At 41.0% G+C, this 23,832-nt stretch overlaps 7 protein-coding genes across 7 annotated transcripts; 3 read left to right on the forward strand and 4 right to left on the reverse strand.

The window, feature by feature from the left end:
* The first annotated feature begins 635 nt into the window (after positions 1-635).
* BCR41DRAFT_389983 (ClpP/crotonase-like domain-containing protein) lies at positions 636-2,231 on the forward strand. The gene is made up of 2 exons (XM_022028181.1): positions 636-1,283; positions 1,439-2,231. Exons 1-2 carry the CDS (start codon positions 674-676, stop codon positions 2,131-2,133), a joined length of 1,305 nt encoding a protein of 434 aa, XP_021876539.1. The 5' UTR covers positions 636-673; the 3' UTR covers positions 2,134-2,231.
* A 91-nt stretch (positions 2,232-2,322) lies between these two features.
* Positions 2,323-4,403, reverse strand: BCR41DRAFT_425934 (hypothetical protein). The gene is made up of 3 exons (XM_022030651.1): positions 4,164-4,403; positions 2,812-4,063; positions 2,323-2,674 (listed from the first exon to the last, which is right to left on the reverse strand). The coding sequence occupies exons 1-3, from the start codon at positions 4,298-4,300 to the stop codon at positions 2,330-2,332; spliced, it is 1,734 nt and encodes a 577-aa protein (XP_021876540.1). The 5' UTR covers positions 4,301-4,403; the 3' UTR covers positions 2,323-2,329.
* Positions 4,404-4,820: 417 nt separating this feature from the next.
* BCR41DRAFT_425935 (hypothetical protein) lies at positions 4,821-6,901 on the reverse strand. Its single transcript, XM_022030652.1, has 2 exons — positions 6,555-6,901; positions 4,821-6,428 (listed from the first exon to the last, which is right to left on the reverse strand). Exons 1-2 carry the CDS (start codon positions 6,603-6,605, stop codon positions 4,890-4,892), a joined length of 1,590 nt encoding a protein of 529 aa, XP_021876541.1. The 5' UTR covers positions 6,606-6,901; the 3' UTR covers positions 4,821-4,889.
* Positions 6,902-9,218: 2,317 nt separating this feature from the next.
* Positions 9,219-13,420, forward strand: BCR41DRAFT_425937 (hypothetical protein). The gene is made up of 4 exons (XM_022030653.1): positions 9,219-11,995; positions 12,109-12,200; positions 12,360-12,904; positions 13,036-13,420. The coding sequence occupies exons 1-4, from the start codon at positions 9,225-9,227 to the stop codon at positions 13,360-13,362; spliced, it is 3,735 nt and encodes a 1,244-aa protein (XP_021876542.1). The 5' UTR covers positions 9,219-9,224; the 3' UTR covers positions 13,363-13,420.
* A 906-nt stretch (positions 13,421-14,326) lies between these two features.
* BCR41DRAFT_425938 (glycoside hydrolase superfamily) lies at positions 14,327-16,937 on the reverse strand. Its single transcript, XM_022030654.1, has 6 exons — positions 16,540-16,937; positions 16,274-16,440; positions 15,860-16,133; positions 15,601-15,750; positions 14,828-15,495; positions 14,327-14,716 (listed from the first exon to the last, which is right to left on the reverse strand). Exons 1-6 carry the CDS (start codon positions 16,814-16,816, stop codon positions 14,348-14,350), a joined length of 1,905 nt encoding a protein of 634 aa, XP_021876543.1. The 5' UTR covers positions 16,817-16,937; the 3' UTR covers positions 14,327-14,347.
* Positions 16,938-19,148: 2,211 nt separating this feature from the next.
* Positions 19,149-20,340, forward strand: BCR41DRAFT_374929 (hypothetical protein; the record flags this gene model as incomplete). The annotated part of the gene is made up of 2 exons (XM_022026904.1): positions 19,149-19,694; positions 20,263-20,340. 2 exons carry the CDS (start codon positions 19,149-19,151, stop codon positions 20,338-20,340), a joined length of 624 nt encoding a protein of 207 aa, XP_021876544.1.
* A 675-nt stretch (positions 20,341-21,015) lies between these two features.
* On the reverse strand, positions 21,016-22,442 carry BCR41DRAFT_313176 (Alpha/Beta hydrolase protein; the record flags this gene model as incomplete). The annotated part of the gene is made up of 3 exons (XM_022021117.1): positions 21,016-21,360; positions 21,530-22,009; positions 22,335-22,442. The coding sequence occupies 3 exons, from the start codon at positions 22,440-22,442 to the stop codon at positions 21,016-21,018; spliced, it is 933 nt and encodes a 310-aa protein (XP_021876545.1).
* Positions 22,443-23,832: the final 1,390 nt, after the last annotated feature.

Below are 23,832 nucleotides of genomic sequence, written 5' to 3' on the forward strand. Positions count from 1 at the left end.
AAGCAATGGGACGAACTCACAGCACTACACGTAGCAGCCGCTGCGATACCCAACCAACTAGGCACCACAGCGCTGGCGTCTTGGATATAATAAACCGAGGAACTCAAAGATGTAAGAGAATAAGAAGTATACCTGTTTCATAAAAGTCTGACTCACCTAAGCATCATTCGATGGTGGCTACGGCGCTTCTATAACCTATTGGCACGATGCCACAATGATTATATGATTAAATATATGTTAATATAGATCCGGCCACATCCGCTCCCATGCGCTACTAAGTATAAATCCAATGAAAAGGCAGAGTTTTATCGAGGAGATAAGAAAAGGCAGAGTTTTATCGAGGAGATAAGAAAACGCGCGGCAAGCATTGTAAAGTTAACCCAGAAACTTGGTACGTAAAACCAACGCGGTTTTTAACGTCCACCAATTTTAACATATACCGCTCCGTTTATTCAGGCTCGATACTGAGAGCTCTGAAAGATGGTTTTGCTACAGACTTTTTATGAGGCGAGGGATGCTTCACAAGCGCAACGCACATTCCATATGCAAGCTCGGTATCAGGTGATTTATTGGTTTTCCCATGTGTATCTTGTCCACGGAGCACAGAGATTTGAAGGGTTTGCATCTCTCCGCCTTGAAGCTTTTTTTTAATTACATCACGACCGCTGTTGCCATGACATTCGCGCTTTCCCATCGGACATCATTGTCTTCACCACTTAGGGCAATGGTGACATACTCCTTTATTAGGGTTCTTTCCTCTTCTATTAATCCTTATCCTTCGCTACTTTCTGCGACGACGACTGCTGCTGCTGCTACTACTACTACTTCTACTTATACAGGATATCAACGTCGATCTTTTGCGTGTCAAATTCGACACCCTACCAAGCTTGGACAACTTCGTGCTAAATTCCGGAAATTTGGACAAGGCCATATTGAGCTGGATATAAATCATTCAACAGGATTGGCACTTTTGACGCTTTCAAATCCAAGTAAACATAATGCATTAACAGGGAAGATGATGGCGGAACTAGCAGACTGCGTGGATTTTCTAGAAGGAGCAATCAGATTGAATGGTAATGGCAGCCCTAATGATAGTAATCATGACCAAATAACAGGACAGCAGGGCTGGCCTCAACTTGATCGAGATTCAGGATTGGTATTGAAGAGTGCAGGGAAATTGATCTCCGATAATAAATTGAGTCAGGAGCATTTGGAGACGTTACAAGGGTTAGTTGGGATCATTATCACAGGCGCGGATCAAAAGTCATACTGCGCTGGTCTTGGTAAAAAAAAAAAAAAAAAAAAAAAAAAAACTGTTAGACTTTTTTTTTATTTTTAAAAAAAAAACCATTTTCAGTTATAAAAGGAAAAGGTGATCTAATGCTCTGTATGAATATTTCTGCCTTGCTTACTTTCTATTTATTTATGCTTTCCAAAGATGTTTCGGCTGCAAAGACAACGTTATTAACTTCTCAAGCCGGATCAGAGATGTCAGCCTTGATGGTTTCAACCTTGACACGGTTCATGCGTCTTCCAATTTTGACGGTAGCGGCGATTGAGAAGGCTGCTATTGGAGGAGGAGCAGAGATGACTACCTTCTGTGATCATCGTTGCATGACTGAGAAAGCCAAGGTGCAGTTTGTACAGACTCAGATGGGTGTCGTCACTGGATGGGGTGGGGCCAGCCGATTGATCCATATAGTGTCCAAGAGTCAAGCTCTTCGAATGTTGGCTGCTGCAGAACCCATTCGTGTTCGTGGGAAGAGCAATGAAGATGATAGTGATAGACATGATGGAGATGCTCTCGTGAGTGGATTTGCTCAATGTATTGCACCAGTAGGAAAGGCAGTCGAGACAGCGACGGAGTATATGCAGCAATACGTTTGGGAGAGGAGACCACCATCAACAATAGCAACAACAGGGAATGGTAGTGGTGGAGGTGCTGCTTCTGATGATAATAGTGCACGACGATGTGTAGCAGCGGTCAGGGCTATGAAGGAGATTGTTAGCTTCGGGCTAGATCATGATCAAATTGAACGTGTCTCTGAGTTGGAAAAGGATCTGTTCAAACGGTTATGGGGTGGACCCGATAACTTGGCTCGAGTTGAAGCCACATTTTCCAGCAAGAAATGAAAAGTAATATTTATATAGAGAGAGAGGGAGAGAATATCCAATGGAAAAGATAGACATTTAGAAATCCATAGACATATAATGTAGCCAGGGAAACTATCAGATATAAAGTATAATGTATAGATATTTTTCGCAACTATAGCTATTATTATCATTAATTCTATTATTTTTATTGTTATTCTATTTTTTGATATTAAACTCAGCCCTGAGCCTTTAACTTGGGAGAGTGATGTTTTTCTGAGAACTGTTCTGTTACAAACTCGGCAGACTTGATGGCTCGAACAGCTCGAGCATAATCTTCGAGTGCATACATACTCATCCGAGGACCACCATGACCTGAGTGCATGAACTCATGGATCTTCCAGCCACATTTCTGACTCATCTCCCGTGAAGCCTCAATAGGGACAATGGTATCCAAATGACCACAATAGGCGTTAATGGTCATGCCCTCTGGTAAGGACATTGCCACTTCTGCTAAATCAAACCCGACATCAGAGACACACATCTGGATCTCTGCGTTATATCCATTTGAATGCTGTCGATTCTTTTTTAAAAAAAAAAAAAAAAAAAAAAAATAGAGTTTGCGGGAGAGTGAGAAGAAGATCGAAAAAAAATTGATCAAGATGTGCTTACTGTAATAGTTGTAATAACGAATCAAAATATGTTTTTTTTTGTGCTTACCATGTCTTGAACTAATGCTGGTAGGACAACTTTGTCAAAGGAATCTGAGAATTGAACAATAAATGGATCGGCGCTACTTTCATCAGTATCGCTCGCATCATCATCACCCTCATCTGTCCTGATATCATCTTTGCTTTTCTTGGTCCTTAGATTAGCAACGCTGCTGTCGCCACCCTCTATCTCATCTTCACCAAATATACTACGCAGATCCCTGTTACTACTATTGTTGCTGTTATTGGGCAAAGGTCCCGAGAGCGCATTGCTTGATGAAAGGACCATAGATCCTAAATGGTTCATTAAGCTAGTGACAGCCCATACTAATCGTTTGGGGACATGTTTTAAAAACTTGAATGTTTTGCTGGTTGTCTCGGGACATTCGTTGAATGGTACCCAGGGAGTCAACAAGGAGATGGGGCCAGGAAGAAGTCGATCACTAAACAGATGAGCCATATACATAATGTAGTAGATTCCACAAGAATGACCCATCAGTCCGAATTTTGCGCCAGGTGAGATATGATCAACTACTGCGAGCGCTTCAAGGCAAGTATGGTGAACGCGTGCATTGATCATCCTCTCTGAAGAAGTAGACAGACAAGAAGTGGAGGAAGAAGGCGAGGATGGTGATGATGGAGGTGATGACGATGATGTGGAAGAAGCGACCTTCTTTTTTCGACGATCTTTATCAAAGGATCTACGCAAGAGTGTTATCTTCCTATTGATGTTGTTACTGCCATTGTTGCCACAGCTCTCATCTATCTTGGTACTATCGCTCTTGCTGTTGAGCTCTTTTTCGGATACGGAGTTGTTAACGGTAGAAGTATCCACATGGCTTTGATGAGAGTGATCAACAGCTACCGTTTTTGAGATGGATAATTGCTCACAAGCTGTGCTCTGAAATGTGGATGCTTCTAATTCTGGTGCTTCTTTTGATTTTACACTTGTAGCTATTGCTGTTACTACTGCAGGCGTATTAATAGTTGTCGTAGTCATGGCGGTAGTAGCATCAGTAGCTGTAGTAGTAGTCTTTTTTTTTTTATATTTCCGGCGACGCGCTGGAAAGAGTGATGATGATGAAGATTTGAAAGGATCTGTAAATGCTGTTCCTGGACGATCAATGCTGATCAGTTTGATATCAAGACGAACTGCCTGTGCGTGTAAACTAGCAATCTGTCGACTACTTCCTCCCAAGCCATAAAAATATAGAACGGGGGTCCCTGTCTTCGAACCGCAAGTCGCATATGAGACTGTCCTCCTGAAACAATATAAAAAAAAAGGAACACACCATGTTAATTCAAAACAAAACAAAATAAAAAACAAAGGGCTGTCTCTTATTTTTTATATTTTTGTATTACCCTGATGGAAGGACAATAGTTTGTTGAAATTGTGGAGAGTCTATGAGGGCTTTAAGACGGCAGCCGGTGATTAATGGAGCAGTAATAGGCTCCAAATATAAGTCTCTTGGGATTGATAAGTTGAGCTGATTTGACATTCTTTTAGATTTAAAAAGAAATGAGATTGAATGAGGAAAAAAAAAAAAATGTGACAGGTACGATTTTGAATGGATGGATCGGAATTAAAAGTGAATGGGAATCGTAAAAAAAAAAAGAAAAAGGGAAAAGAGAAAGAGAAAGAGGGTAAGGAGGACGAATAGTCAAGGAATGAAGACAAGGAATGAAGGTGAGAAGGAGGAAGAGGTGAAGAAGGTGAGAAGAAGACAATACCAAGAGACTAGGATGCTAAACAATGCTAAGCAACGGGTTAGCAATGATTAGCATGGATGCTAAGCAAAGTAAGCTATTAAAAATCTTACTTGGGCGCAGTGCAGTGTAACCGAAAGACCGAGAGGGGTCAAATTATAACAATAGCGCTATAGGGCGACAGGGCAGTAAGCGATGAATGTTTCGCTCCGTCTGCTCCCTCCGTTTTTTAATAAATAGTTCGTGAGCTTTTTTATTCATGGAAAAAAAAAAAAAAAAAAAGAACCCATAGCCATGCATGCAATCACAAATCTCTGCATGATGGCTCTGCTCTTTTTAATAGGTGGATGCTACTACATTATTACCCTAATTAAATTTCTTTCAATCAATGAATTGTAGGCTACGAGGAAGACGACATGAGCAGTCTGTTGGAGTCCATGAAGAAGCATCTGACGCACTCTTGCGGCGACCAAGGTTACCATCATTACCGCGGTTTTTGTGCCCATGATTACGGTGATGGTGGTGATGATGATCTCGTTCACATCCTGCCCAAAGTAGGTTGTTCTTTTGACAGGCCCTCATAAGTGGCTCGGGCAAGGGCTCGACCTGACGCCAGCCTGCACCCCAGATGGAAGCCTTCAATGCGATACAATCATCTGTATCACGATATGAACGAGCTGAGACAGGCGGAGGGGGTAATTCTGAAACGAACATGGCCCTCTTATTCTCCTTGTTGCTTTTATTACCCTTATTGCCAGGCTTCTTATTATTACTTTTTGTACGAATAGAGCAATTTGTTGCTGTCAAACAGGTAGAAGTGCGGCAGCAATGATCTGGAAAAAAGAAGAACTTGTCCATCTTAGGCCACGCATGCGACAAAGGGTCCACGTTTCTGTCCTCCTCTCTGTCTTTGACTTGATCGTTATCATCATTATCATTTCCATTTGAGCCAGAAAAAGAAAAGACTGATGATGATGCGCAAGACCGGCTATCAAGGACGCCTTTATGGTTAGTTTGACTACGTCCACTTTTTTGAGATGTAGGCCTAATGGTTGTAACAACGCGTGTGGGACTAAGTGAAGCAGGATTTGAAATTGTCATTGGAAGGATGTGTGAGAGCGTTGGCGGAGGCAAAGTCTTGTTCTTGCGGATCACGCAGGGTTGCTCACAATCCTTTATCTGACAGGGTAAAGAGAGATTAGAAGAAGAGGAAGAGAAGGAACCACATGGGGAAGGAAGCATATTCTGTTCCTTAGACAGGGACAAGTTTGCCAGAGAAGTTACTAGACAATCAGCATCTTCAGAGGAAACAGAGGAGACAGTGGGTATCTCGATTGCAGTCATGGATGCATGCCGCGTGTGAGAATAAAATACAGTTTTGTGATGATACTGATGCAACTGCTTCAGGGCTTGTTGCTGTTGTTGCTGCAATTGCTCACGAAACTCTCGAGAGTTCCCATGGGTCTGGTATAAGCGCTGTTGAAAGTTGCTGTTATTGTTATTGTGGACTCGTGTACAATGTGAGTGAGAAGCAGATGACTGAGGTTGATAGTGATGGCCGTGACCATGACTATTCCCATGCTGTTGGCGGTGGTGATGAGAACCACCGTACCCTACGTCCATAGTGTGAAGCAAGGACGTTTGAGTCGAATGAGAGTGATACAGACCATTGTACTGCTGCTGTAGGAATCGCGTCCATCCATCAGTCTGTTGTTGGCCAAAGGCTTTTTTCTCTGCTAATGGATTTGGATTCGAGTTCAGAAGGGGCAACGAAGGGATCCGGATCGCAGGCCGATGATGATGACAGAACGTGAGGTGATCATGTTGGGCAGATCCATCCGGATGATCACAGTCGTGGAAATTGCAACAAGCCAATGCATCAGCTTCGCGACATTCATCAGAGCAATAAAGGCTTGCTTGCTAGAAATTTAAGAAAAGTAACCATAATCATGAGAAACGTTAGTTGAAAAAAAAAAATGTATTCATAGACCTGGTTTCTTTATGTGTGCAAGCACTTTTTTTTTTAGGACCACATCTTTTACTTACATGTTCGCAATGGAAATGCTTGGAGCAAACAGCACACCAGTTGCAATCCATAGTAAAAGATTCTGATGGACAAATATGTCTTTTTAAAATAAACCTGATAAAGATAAAGAGCAAGGTAAAGAGATATGTGATACCTAAGCTCAAATGGCACGTACAAATAGCTCACTCCTGAAAGAGTAAGTAAGTGAAAGCGGAGGAAGAGAAAAAAATATATACAGCAAAGACCAAGAAAAAGAAACAAAAATGAAGAGCAGAATGAAAGATTAAAAAGCAAAGTGAATTAAGCACTTGTTAATTGCAAACAAAACCAGTTGTGTAAAGAAAAGGGGAAAAAAGAGGGAGCTGAAGACGGAATACAGCGAAAAGGGCCAAGGTCAAAGAAAGCAGTGATGTCTTTCCTGATAACCGATGCCGTCCCCAAAAATGAGTACCTTAGTGGTGACATACACCCAAAAAAAAAAAATACACATTTTACGCCCACTCTAACGTTGCATCCTGATTGGTCACAAGAATAGTCGACCGTGGGGTACCGGATGCCCAAACCCCTTTTTATTTTTATTTTTTCGGCTCTCATTCCCACCTCCAATCTGGACATGGCTAGATTGAGATGCTGAAACATCTTTAGGCCAAGACGAGAAAAAAAAGTACTTGCTCTTTTATTAGGATCTAGTTAACATTTATTAGCACGTGTATATGTCCCATAGAAGAAGAAAGAAAAAGAGGTGTTTCGAGCTAAATGCTAACCGAAAAGTGGCAATATTATGACTCTTGCTGTTGCTGCTTCCGCTTGCCATCTAGAGTCAAGTAGATTTGCTTGAGTTGTTCCAATTGATCACTACTAAAGTTTTGCTGCTGCATAAATATCCTCAAAGTGTTAACACATTGTGCTGCCTCTGCAAAATCCACAATCGGCTCTGGTTGAAACGCCGCGGCGATAGGATCCGCCAAGCGCATTGTGAGCGATGCTCTCGCTGGTGTGACTAGTGGTGTGGGTCGAGTCAAATTGCTGCTCGCGCTATTTACAGGTTCAGAGACCGCCCCAGTGGCATTAGTTGAAGCAGCAGCGGCGGTGACGACTGCAGCTGATGTGGGTGTGCTCAGCCCTAAATCGGTTAATGCAGCAGTTCCCATTACTGGTGTAGTAGCTGTCAATGGTAGAATTGTGTTCAGTTGTGCTGAAGCTGGTAAAGTTGTGACTGTCATTGATGATAATGCTGCTGTTGTTGTTGCAATGGACGAAGATCCCTTTTGATTGTTTCGCAAGCGAGAGGCTGTCCGCTGTCGCTGGTGCCCCGGCTGCGATCCTGCACCTGTTGCAGTAGATCCGGATGAGGAAGGATTGCCATAGACACTTGCAAGGACCTCCATCTGAATCTCTGGAAAGTCTGCACCGCTGGCATGGACGCCTGACTCAACGGTGTTTCGAGTGTTTGTATCGGCGGCGCGAGAGGCTTCATGCTGCCCCAGAACCTCTTCCATTGTCATCATTTCGCGACTGCTTTCAGCTTGATCAACATCCATGCTTGTTGCAAGCTGCATATCAACATCTACTGGGTGTTCATCATGGTTCATACTCGTAGAAGACGGGTTGAGAGAGTGAGTAGGGAGGGTGGTTTCGACAGTATTGTGGTCATCCAATGATATTGCGACTACCCCTGCTGGCTGTCTTGATCGCTCCTGTGGCGCATTGATGGTATTACTACCACTACTGCTTGCACCTGCGCGCTTGCTGCTGAGAGCATTGTTGGTGTTAGGGGTGACGGGAATGATGCGCATAGATTTTTGGACAGACGCAGCCTTTAAGCCATGCCTAACTTTGAACTTGTTGAGCCATCCATCCGAGAACTTCATCTGGGTCTCAGGAATATTCAACAAGTCTCTCAACTCCTTTCCACGGTTGATAAGCATTGAGTCCGTGATGACAATCTTGCGTTTGTTAGTTTGAATAAACTCGGCTAAAAGACGCTCCAGTTCAGGAAACACAACTTGTCGATGCCGTTTAGCCATAGGGTTAGCTAAATCACGACTAAGTCTTGATTCGGCCTGAGATTTTAATCGCGAGACAGTGGATTCATCGACCTTAATGTCATATCGACTGAGAATATAGGCAGCAACAGACTTGTTGGTAAGTCGGCCGGATCGCTCTTCTTCATCTCGCATAAAGACGCAGATTTCGTATTTCTGAGCATCGTTCAGAGTCATACGTTTCATCCGTGGTTTGCTAGCCTCAGTGGATGGACCAGCGCCAGCACCGGTAGCAGCAGCAGCAGTAGCAGTAGTGACAGCATTGACATCAGCCGAAGCTGAAGCCTCTGGGTCTGTGGTTTCATCAGTCCCTGTGATGGCCCTGTCATTAGACATAGTCATGAGAGCATGATTGCTGCTAATGGTAGTGCGGTCTGTAGCAGACTGTTCAGACAGGCCAGTGTTGTTGATGCCTAGGTCCATGAGCAATAACGCGTCGTTTTTAAGCTGGTTCTTAGGGAGCGGGATGGAGTAAGCAAGAGAAAAATTGTATGAAAGCCGGTGTGTAAAAACGGAGAGGGGTGCGGATGTCGCACGGATGCACTCCTTAAGTGCATGCATGCGACCCTAACATAAACGTGACAAAACATTTTAATTCAGAACACACCTCTTTTTGGACGCCATGTAATTCAGTTCCTTGTCAACATGCATGCGCCTGCATCCTTGCGCTCCAAGCAATCAGTGAATCCACCACTCAAAAGGACCTATGGCAAGCGATCATCACAATCTAAACAATCAATTCTTGAATCTTCAACGCCATACGACCGTACTCAATTCAATTGGGACAGACTTGAGAAAGAACGGAAGGCACGCATTGAACGAATCCAGGCACACCGCGCTCACCATCAACGACTACAGGCCCCAGAAACCCAAAATAAAGATTCAGAGTGCTCCTCACCGTCATCATCAGACTTCGAAACAGCGGTGGCGAAAGCGAGCTTATTGTACTCTGATCCAGTATTGATCGATGATGACGATGAACTGACATTAGCAGCATTAATAGGATCTGATAACCAAGGAGAAAGATCCAACATTCAGAATGCTTATTCGATACGAGGATTAAGCCCACAGCACAGCGCTCACTCCCTGGGGAGGAGACAACTTTCATCTTTCGAAACAGCCCATACCCACTGGATAGATAGTAGCTATGATAACCAAGGTTCCATGACAAACATCTGTTCAGCTCAAGATTCGGGTTTAGAGGTAGGACCCCTACCTTTAAGGGAACCTGGTGGTGGCGCTACAGCTCGCTCCTATATTAGGCAGCCAACTCCGCTGCGACCAAAGGATATACAGAGTTCTTTAGTATCGGGAAAGCGGACGGAAAAGCCTCTGCCCTCAACGATGTACACTCGATTGGACTTAGCCGCGCAGCGTAAGGTTATATTTCAAGAAAAGGCTTTCTTTGCAGAAAGAGATAGTGTAGACGATCAGGATAGCGAGAATGAAGATGAGAGCGATAGTGACGAAGTCTTATTCAGGACTCCATCTTTTCATATATTGCAAAGGATGAAAGAATTGCCAAAGCTGCGTGTTCCTGAGCCTCGGGTCAATCCTTTTGGGTTCCAGACATTGGTTGAGCCTGAAGAAAGTGAGGGAACGAATACAATCATAAGCGGGAGGCCCGCTGCATCTGATCTTTTGCCAGACAAACTTCTGCCCAGTGAGCAAGAAAATCCATTTCTAGAATCTCCAAATACCAAAAAATCCATGGATATCCTCAACAGGCGGGCGCAACAGCTTAGAGAAGTGGAGCTTCGTCGTAAATATAACAATATGAATGGGCTCATATCAGCAGAAAAGGATGGGGAACTATCTTTAGGGAGCAGACTTATAGATACAAACATAATGCAAAGCACTGTATCAGAACTATTTAGTGTGAATATGGGCCTATCTAAATATGAGCAACCTAGTACACCGCCGAAAGTAAGCTCACGGATTGTCACACAGGAGTCACAGCGCCTAAGGGACGATACAGTTCAAGATGACTGTGTAGACATTGCACTTGGAAAGAGGATGTCTTCGATTGAGATCACGCCGCAACGACTTTTCACAAAACAACGCAAAACATCTCCCTCCTCTCCTAGCAACTCAATTTTGTCTCTATTTCCGGCATCTCCATCACTTTCGGACTTGGAGGAGTCAGAGTCTTATTTGGACGATGACACGCCTCCAAAACCAATCGAACCATTACTGAGCAGTGATATACCCGCAGTCGGACAGGAAGACCGTGGTGTTTTATGGAAAACAGCAGCCCTCCGGCAAAGAGTGCCAGATTCTTTCTCAAGTTCATTGTCGTCATCATCATCCTTATCATTGTTTCCATCGCTATCGTCCTCATTATTATCATTACCATCTTCGGTTACAGAATTATCACTCTCGCAAGAAGCTAAACTTCATCCCTCGGCTCCTCAGCCCTTGCCACGGCTTTACCGGCACAAAAGCTCGCTTGTAGCCCCACGGAGATCTCAGCTCACCAAAGTTAGCCGTCATTCACCATCTAAACATGGAGTACGGATCGAGAGTGGGAGAGAGCCTCAACTGCATGACTTGCCTCATACCGCTTGTAATCCATTCCGAGATGTCACTAATCAAAATATACTTGAGCAACCGTCATGTGAGTTGAAGGATCCTTCTCAAAATCCACTATCTTCCATCCAACAGCATTCTTTGCCGATATCTACTGTGTTCACGCAACCGTTGTTACAGCAGCAGCAGCTAGAACGCAAGATTCGATCCTTGAGACGGCCTCCAGCGGTGTTAACCAGTATTCGAAAATCAATATTTCAACCTACTATGGATGATCTCATCTCTATATGTGATCAAGAATTCTTTACTCAATTTCACGGTCTGGATGATGTTGGTGAGAATCAAGATGGCGAAAGAAGCGACGGATCGAAAGCGTCATTATCGTCATCAGAAGCTCGCAACGGACATGGTATCTTGGACTTTGATTCATTGCTACCAAAACGTATGCTTGAATCATTGACCAAGATTGGCGAAGCAACTTACTCAGAGGTCTACACAGTGGAACTGCCAATTCAAAAACAAGCGGGAAAGAGCATTTATGACTATGACCATCGTCTTCGGGACCACAGCAGCTATAATGACTCTACATTCTTTCAATCACCAAGGCTTAATGCCTATATCAAAGAGTCTATGAAAGATGATTTACTATCCATACAGTCGATTCAAATGAAGCCAAAATTGGTTATGAAGGTCATACCATTCAACAGTAACCGAGAAAATGGAAATGAGAACGGAGACGGGTCTGTATCGGGAAGTCGTGGACGCAGAACAAGAGGAGTGAAACCCGAAACAGAGTCAACAGAGCTGCTACTTGAGGATATTTATCGCGAAGTGATGGTGTCGACGCAAATTATGCATGGTTGGAAAGGGTTTATTGGGAGCTTTGGGTAAAGTCAAGTTAAAGTTTAATTGTATTCTTTCAGTCAATGTAGCAGGAGGAAAAAAAAAATTTAGTCTCGGGATTTGCTGATAGCCTACTCATTTTCTAATAACAAAATAGCGCACTTGTGGTGAGAGGAAGATACCCGAAGACATTTCTATCGGCTTGGAATCAATTCCGGAGGCAGAATGGTACTGAAAGCGAAAGACCAGGTATGTTATCTGGTTCTCTCTCTTTTTTTTTCTGTCTTTTTTTTAATATATAAACATGTTTGTCTGTTAGTCATGTAGGATGTAGAGACAGTGATAGATAGAAGTATAAAAGCTTATAATCATATACTCATATCTTTTAAAAAAACGTCTTGAGTGTAGATAAATATACAAAAGATCAGCTGTATTGCATCATCCTTCTTCCATATGGTGGTATCGACTTGGAGCACTGTCCACTCGCCAATTGGCAGCAAGCATGGAGTATCCTTGCACAGGTGGCAGCATCGCTGGAATCCAAAGAACAAGCGCCATTTTGGTTTGAACATCGAGATCTACATTGGGGAAACATCCTTGTCAAGGACACTTCTCAAGAACGGCTTATGTTTCCTATGGGAGATAGTGACCCCATATTAGGCCATGATCTGAATGGTCTTGATGACGCTCAAAGCAACCATAATCCAGCAATAGCGACGACAAGGACAAGGGTAACAACGCGAAGCATTCCTACATTCGGGATTATTGTTCAAATGATCGACTTTACGTTGGCACGAGTTCAGGGAAATAAAGGGAACCTGATTTACATGGATTTGGAGAAGGACCAAGAGTTCTTTAGGGGCCAGGGCGACTACCAGTATGATATCTATCGCAAGATGCAGAAAGCTCTCAATAAGGACTGGGCAGCGTCTTGTCCAAGGACAAATCTTTTTGTAAGTTGACCTATTTTTTATTAAAAAAAAAAAAAAAAAAAAAAAAAAAAATTCATGTGACAAACTGAGGTAACTAATAAGTGCGATGCTCTTCTCCTGGTGAATAAATGGCGTTGAATCCATCATTCAAGTGGCTCCATTATATTGCGGACAAGTTGCTGACCAAAAAGTGTCTTAAGAAACCTATCAAACAATCTGCTATAACTCCTGCTACCACGGCTGTCACTTCTATAACTTACCCTCAGTTAAGAGCGTCAATGAGTGTGAAAAGGACATCAAGATTAGCATCATCACTGTCTTTGACTGGTGTTAATGAAGACATTGACAATAACATGACCGAAAGTTGGTGTTATGAGCGAGTGCTAGCAGTCTCCAAGATGAACCTTGATCAGTTGGAACTTTCAGGCCAGACTCCCATGAAGACTGTCTTGGATATCTTGTTTCCTGATCAATCATAATCCACTGGATACAATACGCCTAACTAAATAAGGACCTAATAAAGTGGTTGAATCAAGGCCCCATTTTTAATCACATTGCCCTTTATATATAAACGATCCATGATCTGCCCATCGTCAAGTCATTGGTTATGATAGACGACGAATACATTGAGAACATGTAAAATGAATGAATTGCTTTTATTAAATGAGTAAGCAGCTTAGGATCAAGCCCTTATTTCTACAACTAAAAGGTCCCATTTTCCCATTGCCCCAACGATCAACGCGACTATACTATTAAATTGACTAAGTTGATATATCCAGAACTTAGAGAGTGCACCTAAGGCATCACTCCACGCAATAAGCACTCTATCCTTAAGGAGTTGAGGCATATACTCGCGAAAGATTGGCATTTTATAGAAAATAAAAAACAATAAAGCAAAAAAAAAAAAAATGTAAGACACTAGAGTGAATGGCCAATGGCATGGTAAAGCCAGGTCATATAAAGGGTGCCTAATATTTATCTTCCCCTTCGATGTGATCAAATAGACCGTTTGCTCATACTGATCATAAGCAACTCGGTTGTTGAACCCGGGGTTTATTTTTTTTTTAAAAAAAAAAAAAAGACATCAAAAATTACAAAGATATAAAAAAAAGTTTAGTTTATTCTGAATATTTATTATTCTTAAAAAGAAGAGAAAGAAATGAGAAAAAAGAAGAAAAAAGAAAAAAGAAAAAAGAAAAAAGAAAAAAGAAAAAAGAAAAAAGAAAAAAAAAAAAAAAAAAAAAAAAAAAAAAGCGAAAAGTGTAGAATGAAAAGCGAAACGATGAAGAATGATGAAAGTGGAAGATCAGGAATTAGATCTCTATAATGGGAAATCACGTGGACCAAGAAAATATATCGTTCATCCCCGACAACATTAGAAATAAATACCACAAGCAAAGCTTCATAATATTCCTATATAACTTTATTACATTTGTCGACTATAGCTTGTATATATAATTGGTTTTACCAGCTGCCGTTAGCACCACGAGGCAAAGTCCAGACCTGGTTCGACTGGGTGCCGCTAGCAGAGCAAGGGAATGCAATCAGTTTGGTACCATCTGAATAGTTGGATCCTGTGATGTCCAAGCAGTTGCCCGAGGCTTTGTTCTTGACGTTGCCTGTGGATGTGACAGTCCATTGTTGAGTGACTGATCCTGCCTGGCAAGCATTCAGGACCACGTTTTGATAGTTAGTGCCAGAAACGGGCTGGGTATCAAGACAGTAGGTGTCGCTCTTATGATTAGGGTCAAATGCCAATGAGATTGTATCGTTCTTGAATTTCCAGACCTGATTGCCTGTGGAATTGCAAGTCCAAAGAATGATAGGATTGTTCTATTCATTATAATAATTACAACAACAACAAAAAAGAGTCTTTAAGCGATACTTCAGGCAATCGAAATAATGTCGTGCGTATCCTAAGAAAGAGAGAAAAGGAGAACTTACAGCAGAGACAGCACTCTTGTCGTTATCCATGCATTTTCCAGAGGCCTGGTTCTTGACAATGTCTGTAGGGAAGAATGGCTGAACGCTAGCTTGAATGGTCTGTCCAGTCTTTGCTTGAGCAGTGTAGTGCAACTGGACCGTGTTCGTGCCATCCATGGTGTAGGTTCCCGTACCTTCAGGCACAAAGAACACTCGAATCCCATCTGGATAGTAAATCTGGGGAGCAATTCGGATCAATCCTGGAGCTGTGATCGACGTATCCGCCACCCAAGAGACCCAGTACTTGGCAGTTGTGTCTTGGAAATAAAGTGTCTTCGTATCACCTGCAGTGGCCTCAGCGTATGTTCGAGCATAGAGGCGCGCCAATTCTGGGTAGGGCTCCACAGTATTGTGGTTCCACAAGTTCTCATAGGCCCAACCTTGCCACGACTGCATATACCGATCTGCCTGTTGAGTGGCCTCAAGAATCTTAGCAACACTGGCAGCAGAGGTGTCCCAGAACTGGAACTCGGTTAACATGCCAGTTGTGCGAAGGCGAGTGGCATCCTTGATACGGTTCTTGATTGTCGCCTCGATAGTAGACAGCTGGGGAGGGTTGTAGTAATGGTAGGAATGTGCGGTCTTGGAGCCATCTCCACCAGGAACATTTTCGAATCCGCTCAAAATGTCTAGAAATGATAAAGAGGATGAGAACAGAGCGGTTAAAAAATTAAAAAAAAATCGTTTTAGCATGATTCTTTTGCCCTTTAGTGTCATGTATGAGGTTGTCATACCATAAGTGGATCCTTCAAACATGACAATGGTCGTTTTATCAACAGTGCGAATGGCAGCGTTGCCTTTATTCCAAAGTGGCTCCATATTACGGGCCGCCTTGCCTGGGACCAATAGCGTTGGGTCTGCTGCATGATCACCAACCCATGGTTCTAGGAAAACAAATTGAAAAAAATTAAAAATATAAAATATCAGTCTTTGATTTTTTTATTTTTTTTTATTATTTTTTTATTTTTTTATTTTTTTTATGTGATTCATTACCGTTCATCAAGTCATAGCCCATAACTCCTGGAAGAGCGTTGTAGTTGGTTGCCACAACTTTCCAATAAGCTGCCCAAGCGTCTCCGAGGCCATCATAGTTATTGTACAAGCGCCCGAATGCGTTTCCTACAGCATAACTCAAGTAGGAGAGAGACCAGTCAATGGAATTACAGTCTGAATCCTTGGGGACCCCATTGGCATCCACAGGGAATGGAGCCGCTTGAGCGTAAGGGAAACGATGAGCTGGAATAACCCAGTCTGTCTTGACGAACCACTGTTTCGAAATAAATCAAAGGGATTAATAACTCATGCAACGTGTGACACGCTTTTTTTTTTTTTTTTTTTTTTTTTTTTTTTCCCACGAATCTCATTGAAAAATAACAATTAAATAAATTAAATACAATTCCCTCTTACCAATGGTGCTCCATGTCCGCAAAGCTGTGGTGCCCATACGTCTTGATGTTGGTCAACGAGGGTATAGATACCGTTGTCCTGAAGCTTCTTGATGATACCATGGGTGATATCAAGGTACGTCTGATTGTACTGCCCTCGAACAGGCTCCACGCCAGCCCAATGAACACCTAGTGAGGATGAGATTTAGACGCACAGACAACATGAATGGAATGCTCCAACGACTAATTGCATAAACTTAAAATGTTATGTGGATTATTTTTTTTTACCGAGACGAACGATGTTGATGTTCAAAGCTTTCAACACCTCGATATCCTTGTCAACGATAGACCACGATGGTACAAACTTGTTCACATCATGGTGCCAAGGGAAGCTCTTCTTGACCATATTGGTTCCATGGAAGAAACGCGAACGGCCTTGAGCATCGATAAAATGTTGGGTCGTTGGATTGACGCGCACAATCTTGGAGAGCTCAGCTTGCGCATCTCCTGCCAACAGTGCTACTGACACGGCTGCCAAAGCGGCTGAAATAGATAAAGTCTTCATCCTCAGTCAAATAAAGAGTGATAAATAGAAGGGAGTGGTGGATCAATCAAGAGTTGATCGTAGGTTGGGGTATAGGATAGGGACAAAAGAAATTAATCTAAAGGTCGAGCTTCTATGGCTTGTGGTATAGAAAAGAAACAAGAAAAGAAAGAAATAATGAAAACATGGAAGGATCTTTTTATAGTCTTTCATGGACTACGGGAGGTTTTTTTTTTTTTTTTTCCTTGGCCCCGGCTGGAAGCGGCGAAAGGAAATGCACAGTTTGGCCGTTTGGTACCTGAAAACCACGCCCCTGCATATGAACCCAGGACAAGCAAAGAATATACTTTACAAAGAATACCTATCCCTTTAGCACCAAACCAAAAGAATAGGAAGAAGCAGAAGTAAAAGTAGAAACAGAGAAAAACGGTCTTTTTGTTTGTTGCCCAAAGGTATCTGGTGTTTTGATCTCTCTCTCCTTTGGAATGTGGATTGACAATGATTGATCCGGCTTCATGGATAACAGACAGTTAAAAAATAAACAGCATAAACATAAATTATCCAGTGTGAGAACAAGAAGCAAACTTTTCGTCCTCATGATCATAATGGGAGAAAAAAAAAAGTTCGGGGCAAGAAGAGGCCCAAGCAACATTATACTATAATGAGCTGATCACTTTGTACCACTTGTCCCCTTCTCCCTTTTCCCCCTTCTCCCCCTTCTATCTGGTGCCTTGTCTACCAGAATGTACGACACCCCCTTATTTCATTATTTTTTTTTTTTTTTTTTTTTTTTTTTGTACGATACACAATTGAAATGGTGCTGCATGATTGTGGAATCAAATTGTGAACCGATCCTGTTGTGCTATTCGCCGCTATACACAATATGTCATAGACTTGAGCAGACCCTGCCTGGGGTTTTTGGAGCAGTTAAAATGATGCTGTCGGAGTATGATTGCATGAACAGAGCCTATTCCCCCACCACATTCACATAAATCCTTCATTCTTTTATGATTGCTTGTTCATCTAGAAACATATACGCGCAATTTTACTCACCCATTGCTGAACGCATAAGGTACGGAAAAAGAGGAGAGGATGGAGGAGAGGAGGGAGTGGAGTCAATTTCAGCCTTTGTCTTCATCAAATTCTACATTAGTATTCCCTTTAGACAACATGGGTGTAACAACAAACAACGTCTGGACCAATCTCAACCAAAACAATGTTTTCCTTTGGAATTTTGGTTGGTCAAAATAAAGCCGAGATCTTCGACATTTAAATATTTTCAAGATAACAGCATCATACCTTGGCTTTTTCGCGCTAAAGAAAATCGGAAAAAAAAAAAAAAAAAAAAAAAAAAACTTACATAAATCTAGAAGCCGTTCAATTTCAATTAGGTTGAATTGTCTGCCATGCTTTTTCTCCAGATTAATGTGGAGAAGCTCTCGAAATTTCTTGGGCGTAGTCTTTTAGTTTTTTTCATGCTCCTGAGAGCCCTTCGTTGCGATTTGTCAGGCATGATTTCCTTTTCTGGTTTGTTCTATCCTTCTGAAGTTCTGAAAAAGTCGCGGTTAAACTGTTTGTAAAGCAGAATTCTCTTCTCACTCTTCACATTTTTGGTGTATATATTTTCGTGGAACACAGAGATGCCTTCGTGTGGTATGAAAAAAAAGAAGACCCTTAAGCTTCCATGAAGAGTTCAAGAATACATGTCACGAGATCTGTAGATCCTCGCTCGACCCTAACCTGTAGTAGGGAAATGCCCACTAGCCTCATCGTTGGCTTGTTACTTCTCAAGATCTCTCTTGATTACTATGAAAAGCACGCCACCAGGTTACTGCTGAAGCATGTAAAGAACCATTAGTTATAACTGTCTGCGGTTTGATAGTTTTTGCTTGCCTCGGCTTCAGTTGAGAGAACTAACACAGCGGGAACAGGCTCAACTAGCTTCTCTACTACCTTTACTACTACCTCTACTACTTTTACTACTTCTTCACTACTTCAGTTCCCTACGCCAAAACGATGTGCTTTTCATGACCGCATATGTTGTGATGACAGCGAACTAAAGATAATAGATAGAACTTGATTTTCACAAGGCAAAAAGCAAGACGAGAACGTGAAATTTTGTAATGACTTTTCGATTAACAGAAAACAAAAACATCAAGGTAAAAAAAAAAAAAAAAAAAAAAACTATAAAAAAAGCAACCAAAGTGTCTCTTTTAAGGTCACTCATGGTATCTTCTTTCCTTTCTTATTTTTCTTCCCTCATCTGATTCTTTACATCATGACTCTTTCAACGTTCGCTCAGATATTTGAAATTCTATCATCAGCCACTCTTCCGTGGAACATTGGAGTTCAAATGACAGCCACCGCGTTACCTTTTTTACTCCTCTCTTTGGCCACTAACTGTACTCTTCTCCAAGTCATCTCCAAGCCTATAGCTTCATTTGGCTTCGTCACTGCCAGCCTAGCTTACCTTCCCCCAGCGGCCCCCAGTACTGCTCCTACCCTTCTTACCAACGCAGCATTCTCTAACTTTACAGAGTTCCTTAGGAATGTCCCTGTCCTTGGCATCTTCGGATTGCTTTTGGATCAAATCAGGCAGCTCCTCCACCTTTACACCCATGTTGCACCCACAGTATTTTTTCGTTCAACGTATTCAAAAGTTCTTGTGGCTGGATCTGTTTGTGGTTTTTTGGGTGATGTTTTTTTGATGTTTGACTGGGGGTTTTTGCCCGGTGTGGCTTGCTTCGCGTGTGGCATTACCGCTGCCATGGTCGCGTTCGTACTCCATGGACAGAACGGATATGCTGCGAAGAAGGGAATGATGTTCGCCCTTGTTGTGGATATGTTTTTTATCCCTTGGTTGTTCCCAAAGATCACGAGCAAGGTCATGAAGATCGCTGTAAGTCTTTTTTTTTTTTTTTGAAATATGTTTTTTTTTTCTTCTATATTTCTCTATCATCCTCACCAACTTCTTTGTGAATTGATATATAGTTGACTTTTTACACGCTGCTGCTCAACATAATAATAATAACAGCATGCGGAAGCTTCAACAATGGTCAAGGCTATTTCTCTGAAAGAGTTCTAGGCGCAGTATTATTCGTGGCTTCGGATGTGTTCACAGTCCGCGATAAACTCGTCCAGAAGTCAGTCTGGAATAGTTTTTTCGGACTGCCTCTTTACTACCTGGCTCAACTTTTCCTTGTCTCTACTCTTCGAGGTCAGCATGTAGCATCGAATTGAATTCAAACGACTCTGCTATAAAAAAAAAAAAAAAAAAAAAAAATTGCATATGAATGGTTGTAATAAATAAAATGAAGAAGCTTGTGGCAATACAGTGTCATCATCAAATAAATAAATAAATAAAGCAATCAAGCAATCAATAAAAAGACGATTTCAAGGTAAATGTTCTATTACTTGACTGGATGACATTTTATTTTATATTTTGTATTTACTTAATTTGTTAATAGCAAGCCAGAAAAACTCATGTCAATAGTGAGGCGAAAGCCTTGATTGCTACCCGTAACCCGACAAAGAACACAGAATAGGAAAGTTATCAGAATCTTTTTTTTTTTATATTTTTAACTTTTATATTATTACGAAAGAAATCAGTCCCTAATTGGACAAAGCGTTTGATGACTCTCCGAAAACTTTCTTTCTTTCTTTCTTTCTTTCTTTATGGATATGACAGCCATAACATCATCTTCATCAAGTTTAATGCCTAAAAGGAAATTGAAAGCAGAAAAAAAGCTAAAACGCGAATTGTTTGTTACAGTTCAGAGTTTGTGTAACCGACATTCCTAGATTAGTTCCTTACTAGATCTCTCCACCAACTTTTGGTTATGCTTTCAAATGAGTTGTTTCATTTATTTGCATATTTCATAATAACAATAATAATAAAAGTAGCTCTAGTCTACTTTTTTTTTTTTTTTTTTTTTACAAGTTGAAGTCTCAACTTGCATAACCTCATCGTCCCTTAAATGTTCAAAAAAGCAGAATGAAAAAAAAATGCCACCATGCAAGAAAAAAATGTAGGACAAAAAAAAGAAAAGGATTTGTGGGGTATAGTATACAACAGTCAAAAATGACAGATAAAAAAAAATTGAAATGAAAAAAAAAAAAAAAAAAAAAAAAAGTTTGGAAAGGTATACACGGAAGCTACAACAATTTAAAATGTGTTGATGAAGAGAGAGAAAAAAAAAAAAAGGGTAAATTACATCAGATTAGAATCTATCCGGGTCCTGAAAGATTTGTTGAGATTGGTATAAAGTTTGCCGTGTATCATAAATGTTGCTGGTTTGGATCGCCTGTTGCAACCCTACGGTACTGTAGGTACTGCTCCTGTAAGACTGATGTTTGGTTAGTCCCAACTGCTTAATTGACCATCTCTGAGTGAGCGTTCGCTCAAATTCGGCTAGTTTCCATGAGGATGCAATACCCTTAAAGATTTTTGAAACCACATCTGCACGCCACAATAAACCATGTGTGCCTCCTTCAACCACACTCAATGTACACTGTGGCAGCCTTTGTTCCATCCAGTCAACAGCTTCTCTTGAAATGACAGCATCCTACAGAGAGCAAGAGTATGAAAAGAAAAAGAAGGCAAAAAAAAAAAAAAAAAAAAAAAAAAAAAAGAAGCTCATTGTTAATACAAAGCTTTTTGACGTTATGTGACAACCAAGAAACTTCAATCGTTGATAATGTTTTTCTGGCTCTTCTTTTTCTTATTTTTTTTACCTTGGTGCCCCAAAAAACATGAACAGGGAGAGTAACATCCTTATAACTGAATCCAAAAGAATGATAGAGCTCTAGGCACACCATCAAATCATTATTGGCTCCCTCGAGACTATCCGCCATGTTATCCTGAAGCATCGCTTTTACCAGCTTTTCTCGATCGTAATTCAGTATATTAGGGTCCGATCTATTGGGTGGTTCTTTTGCAGCGACTGAAAGAGATTTATATAAAAGGGTCGCTGTACTTGTGCTTCTCAATAATGTCGTAGGCACATGTCGAATCCATTTCATTCGCTTGGCAATCGTCAGATGAACCCACGGTGACATCAGCCACACTGTTCCTATAATCCTGGGTTTCAGTCGTAATGCACACGCCATCGCATAGATGGCACCACAAGAATGTCCCATCAATGAAAATTTTTGGATATTGAATCCATTTGCCATCTCTTCCACGATCTCTGCCATCCTGAGAGGTGTCCACGACTTTTTTTTTTTTTTTTTTTTTTTTTTTTTTTAAAAAAAAAAAAAAAATGCAGATAAAAATAACAAATTAAAAATCGACCCACCCCGAAGTAGTAGTAAAATAAAAATTGATTAGGTAATCAGAAGGATAGAGAGAGAGAAAAAGAGAGAAAAAGAAAGAATGATTTAGTTAAGAGGTCATCTGTTCACGCGACAATAATGCATATCAGAAATGGCCGAGAGAGAGAGGGGGAGGAGAGACAATAAAGAATCATAAACGCACTCATAATCAAAAACAAAAAGTCAAAATCAAAATAGGAGAGGAGTTATTGGATTGTATTTTTACCTCCGGCTCTGCAGGTTGGGACATTCCGACTCCAGGTCGATCAATGCAATAAATCCTAAGCGAATGTTTAAAAGCCAAGTCTTCGAGAATGATTGAATAATACCGCATGCAACCCAATCCGAGACTGAGAAATACAATGAAACAAAAACAAAAAACAAAAAAAAAAAAAAGATTAATTGGATTATAGAGAAATTATTCTTGTGTGAACATGGTGGAACAATGGGGTGGGAAATCCTAATTGTCTTAGTTCCACAAAACTAATGATGATTCATTTGTATTAAAAAAAAATTTATAAAATATTAAGCTTACAAACAAAAGACCGGATGTCCACAAGGATGGCCAACCTCTGCAAACGAGACTAGTCGTCCGGAAAAGAGCTCATAGCGCTGATTCATGTCAACACATCCAAGAGTTGCCTCAACATCGGCCATAGTGGGGATACTATCGAACGACTTTACTGAAGCCGTTTCAGACATTCGCCGAGACATTTTTTTTTCTTTTTTGTACCTCTTCCGTAGTGTAAAAATGATGGGCGACCAATTGATATGATATCCGTTATAAAAAACAAAAAGAACTCAAGAAGGATTGGGATGTTATTATAATTATAAAGAGGCCGTTGTAGTTTAGATCAGACGGCTCAAAGGAGAAGTAGGAATAAGAAGTAGTTTCTAGCAAACAAGGGCAAACAAGGGCAAACAAACAAACAAAATAAAAAAAAAATAAGTAAATGCGAATGAATGAAAGAATGAAATGGATGAATGAATGAATGAATATAAATGAGGAATGAAGCCAAATCAAGATGAGAATTCAAAATCTCAGGGTGTGCAAAGGTATGAAAAGTGTGTGAAGTTGTATTAGGGGAAAGAGAAAAAGAAAGAAAGGGGAAAAGGAAAATAAAGGGACAAAGCGTTGTTTCTGATTGAAAAACAAAGACAAAGATGCACGCACAGGGCCAATTGAGTGCAAAACAAGATAGGAGAAAGCAAGATGTAGGGAGTAAAAAGGATCAGTGCTTTGTTGGTTTTGAATGTGAAAGAATGAACGAATGCAAAAAATGAATTGAGAATTGAATCTGAATGAAGTTTATGCAATGAGTTGACTGCAAATAATAAGGAAAAAAAGAAAGAAAGAAAGAAAGAAAGAAGGAAATGCAATGATTGGTGTTAGAGAGGAAGAGCCGTTTTTTTTCTTTTTTTTTTTTTTGTTTGTCTTGTCTATCCCGGAAAGGATGTCAAAACAGGAACGGTCTTGTACTCATCCGCATTCATATAAAAACGGGCTAAGTCCCTTTCTCTCTTACACACTATCAAACAAGATTTAAGAACGAATAAAATGAAAAACAAATCGTTGTTTTAGCTGTAAAAATAGACTAAGAGTGATGCTTTGATTAAAGTGCAACGATTGTGCTGTGCACTAATTGCTGTTGAACAATTGAAGAGTCGAAAAATCTTTGGTTGCTGTGCAGATGAAATGGAACACAATAAAAATGAAATGAAAT

This window comes from Lobosporangium transversale (assembly GCF_002105155.1).
Source record: "Lobosporangium transversale strain NRRL 3116 chromosome Unknown BCR41scaffold_57, whole genome shotgun sequence".
NCBI lineage: Eukaryota > Fungi > Mortierellomycota > Mortierellomycetes > Mortierellales > Mortierellaceae > Lobosporangium > Lobosporangium transversale.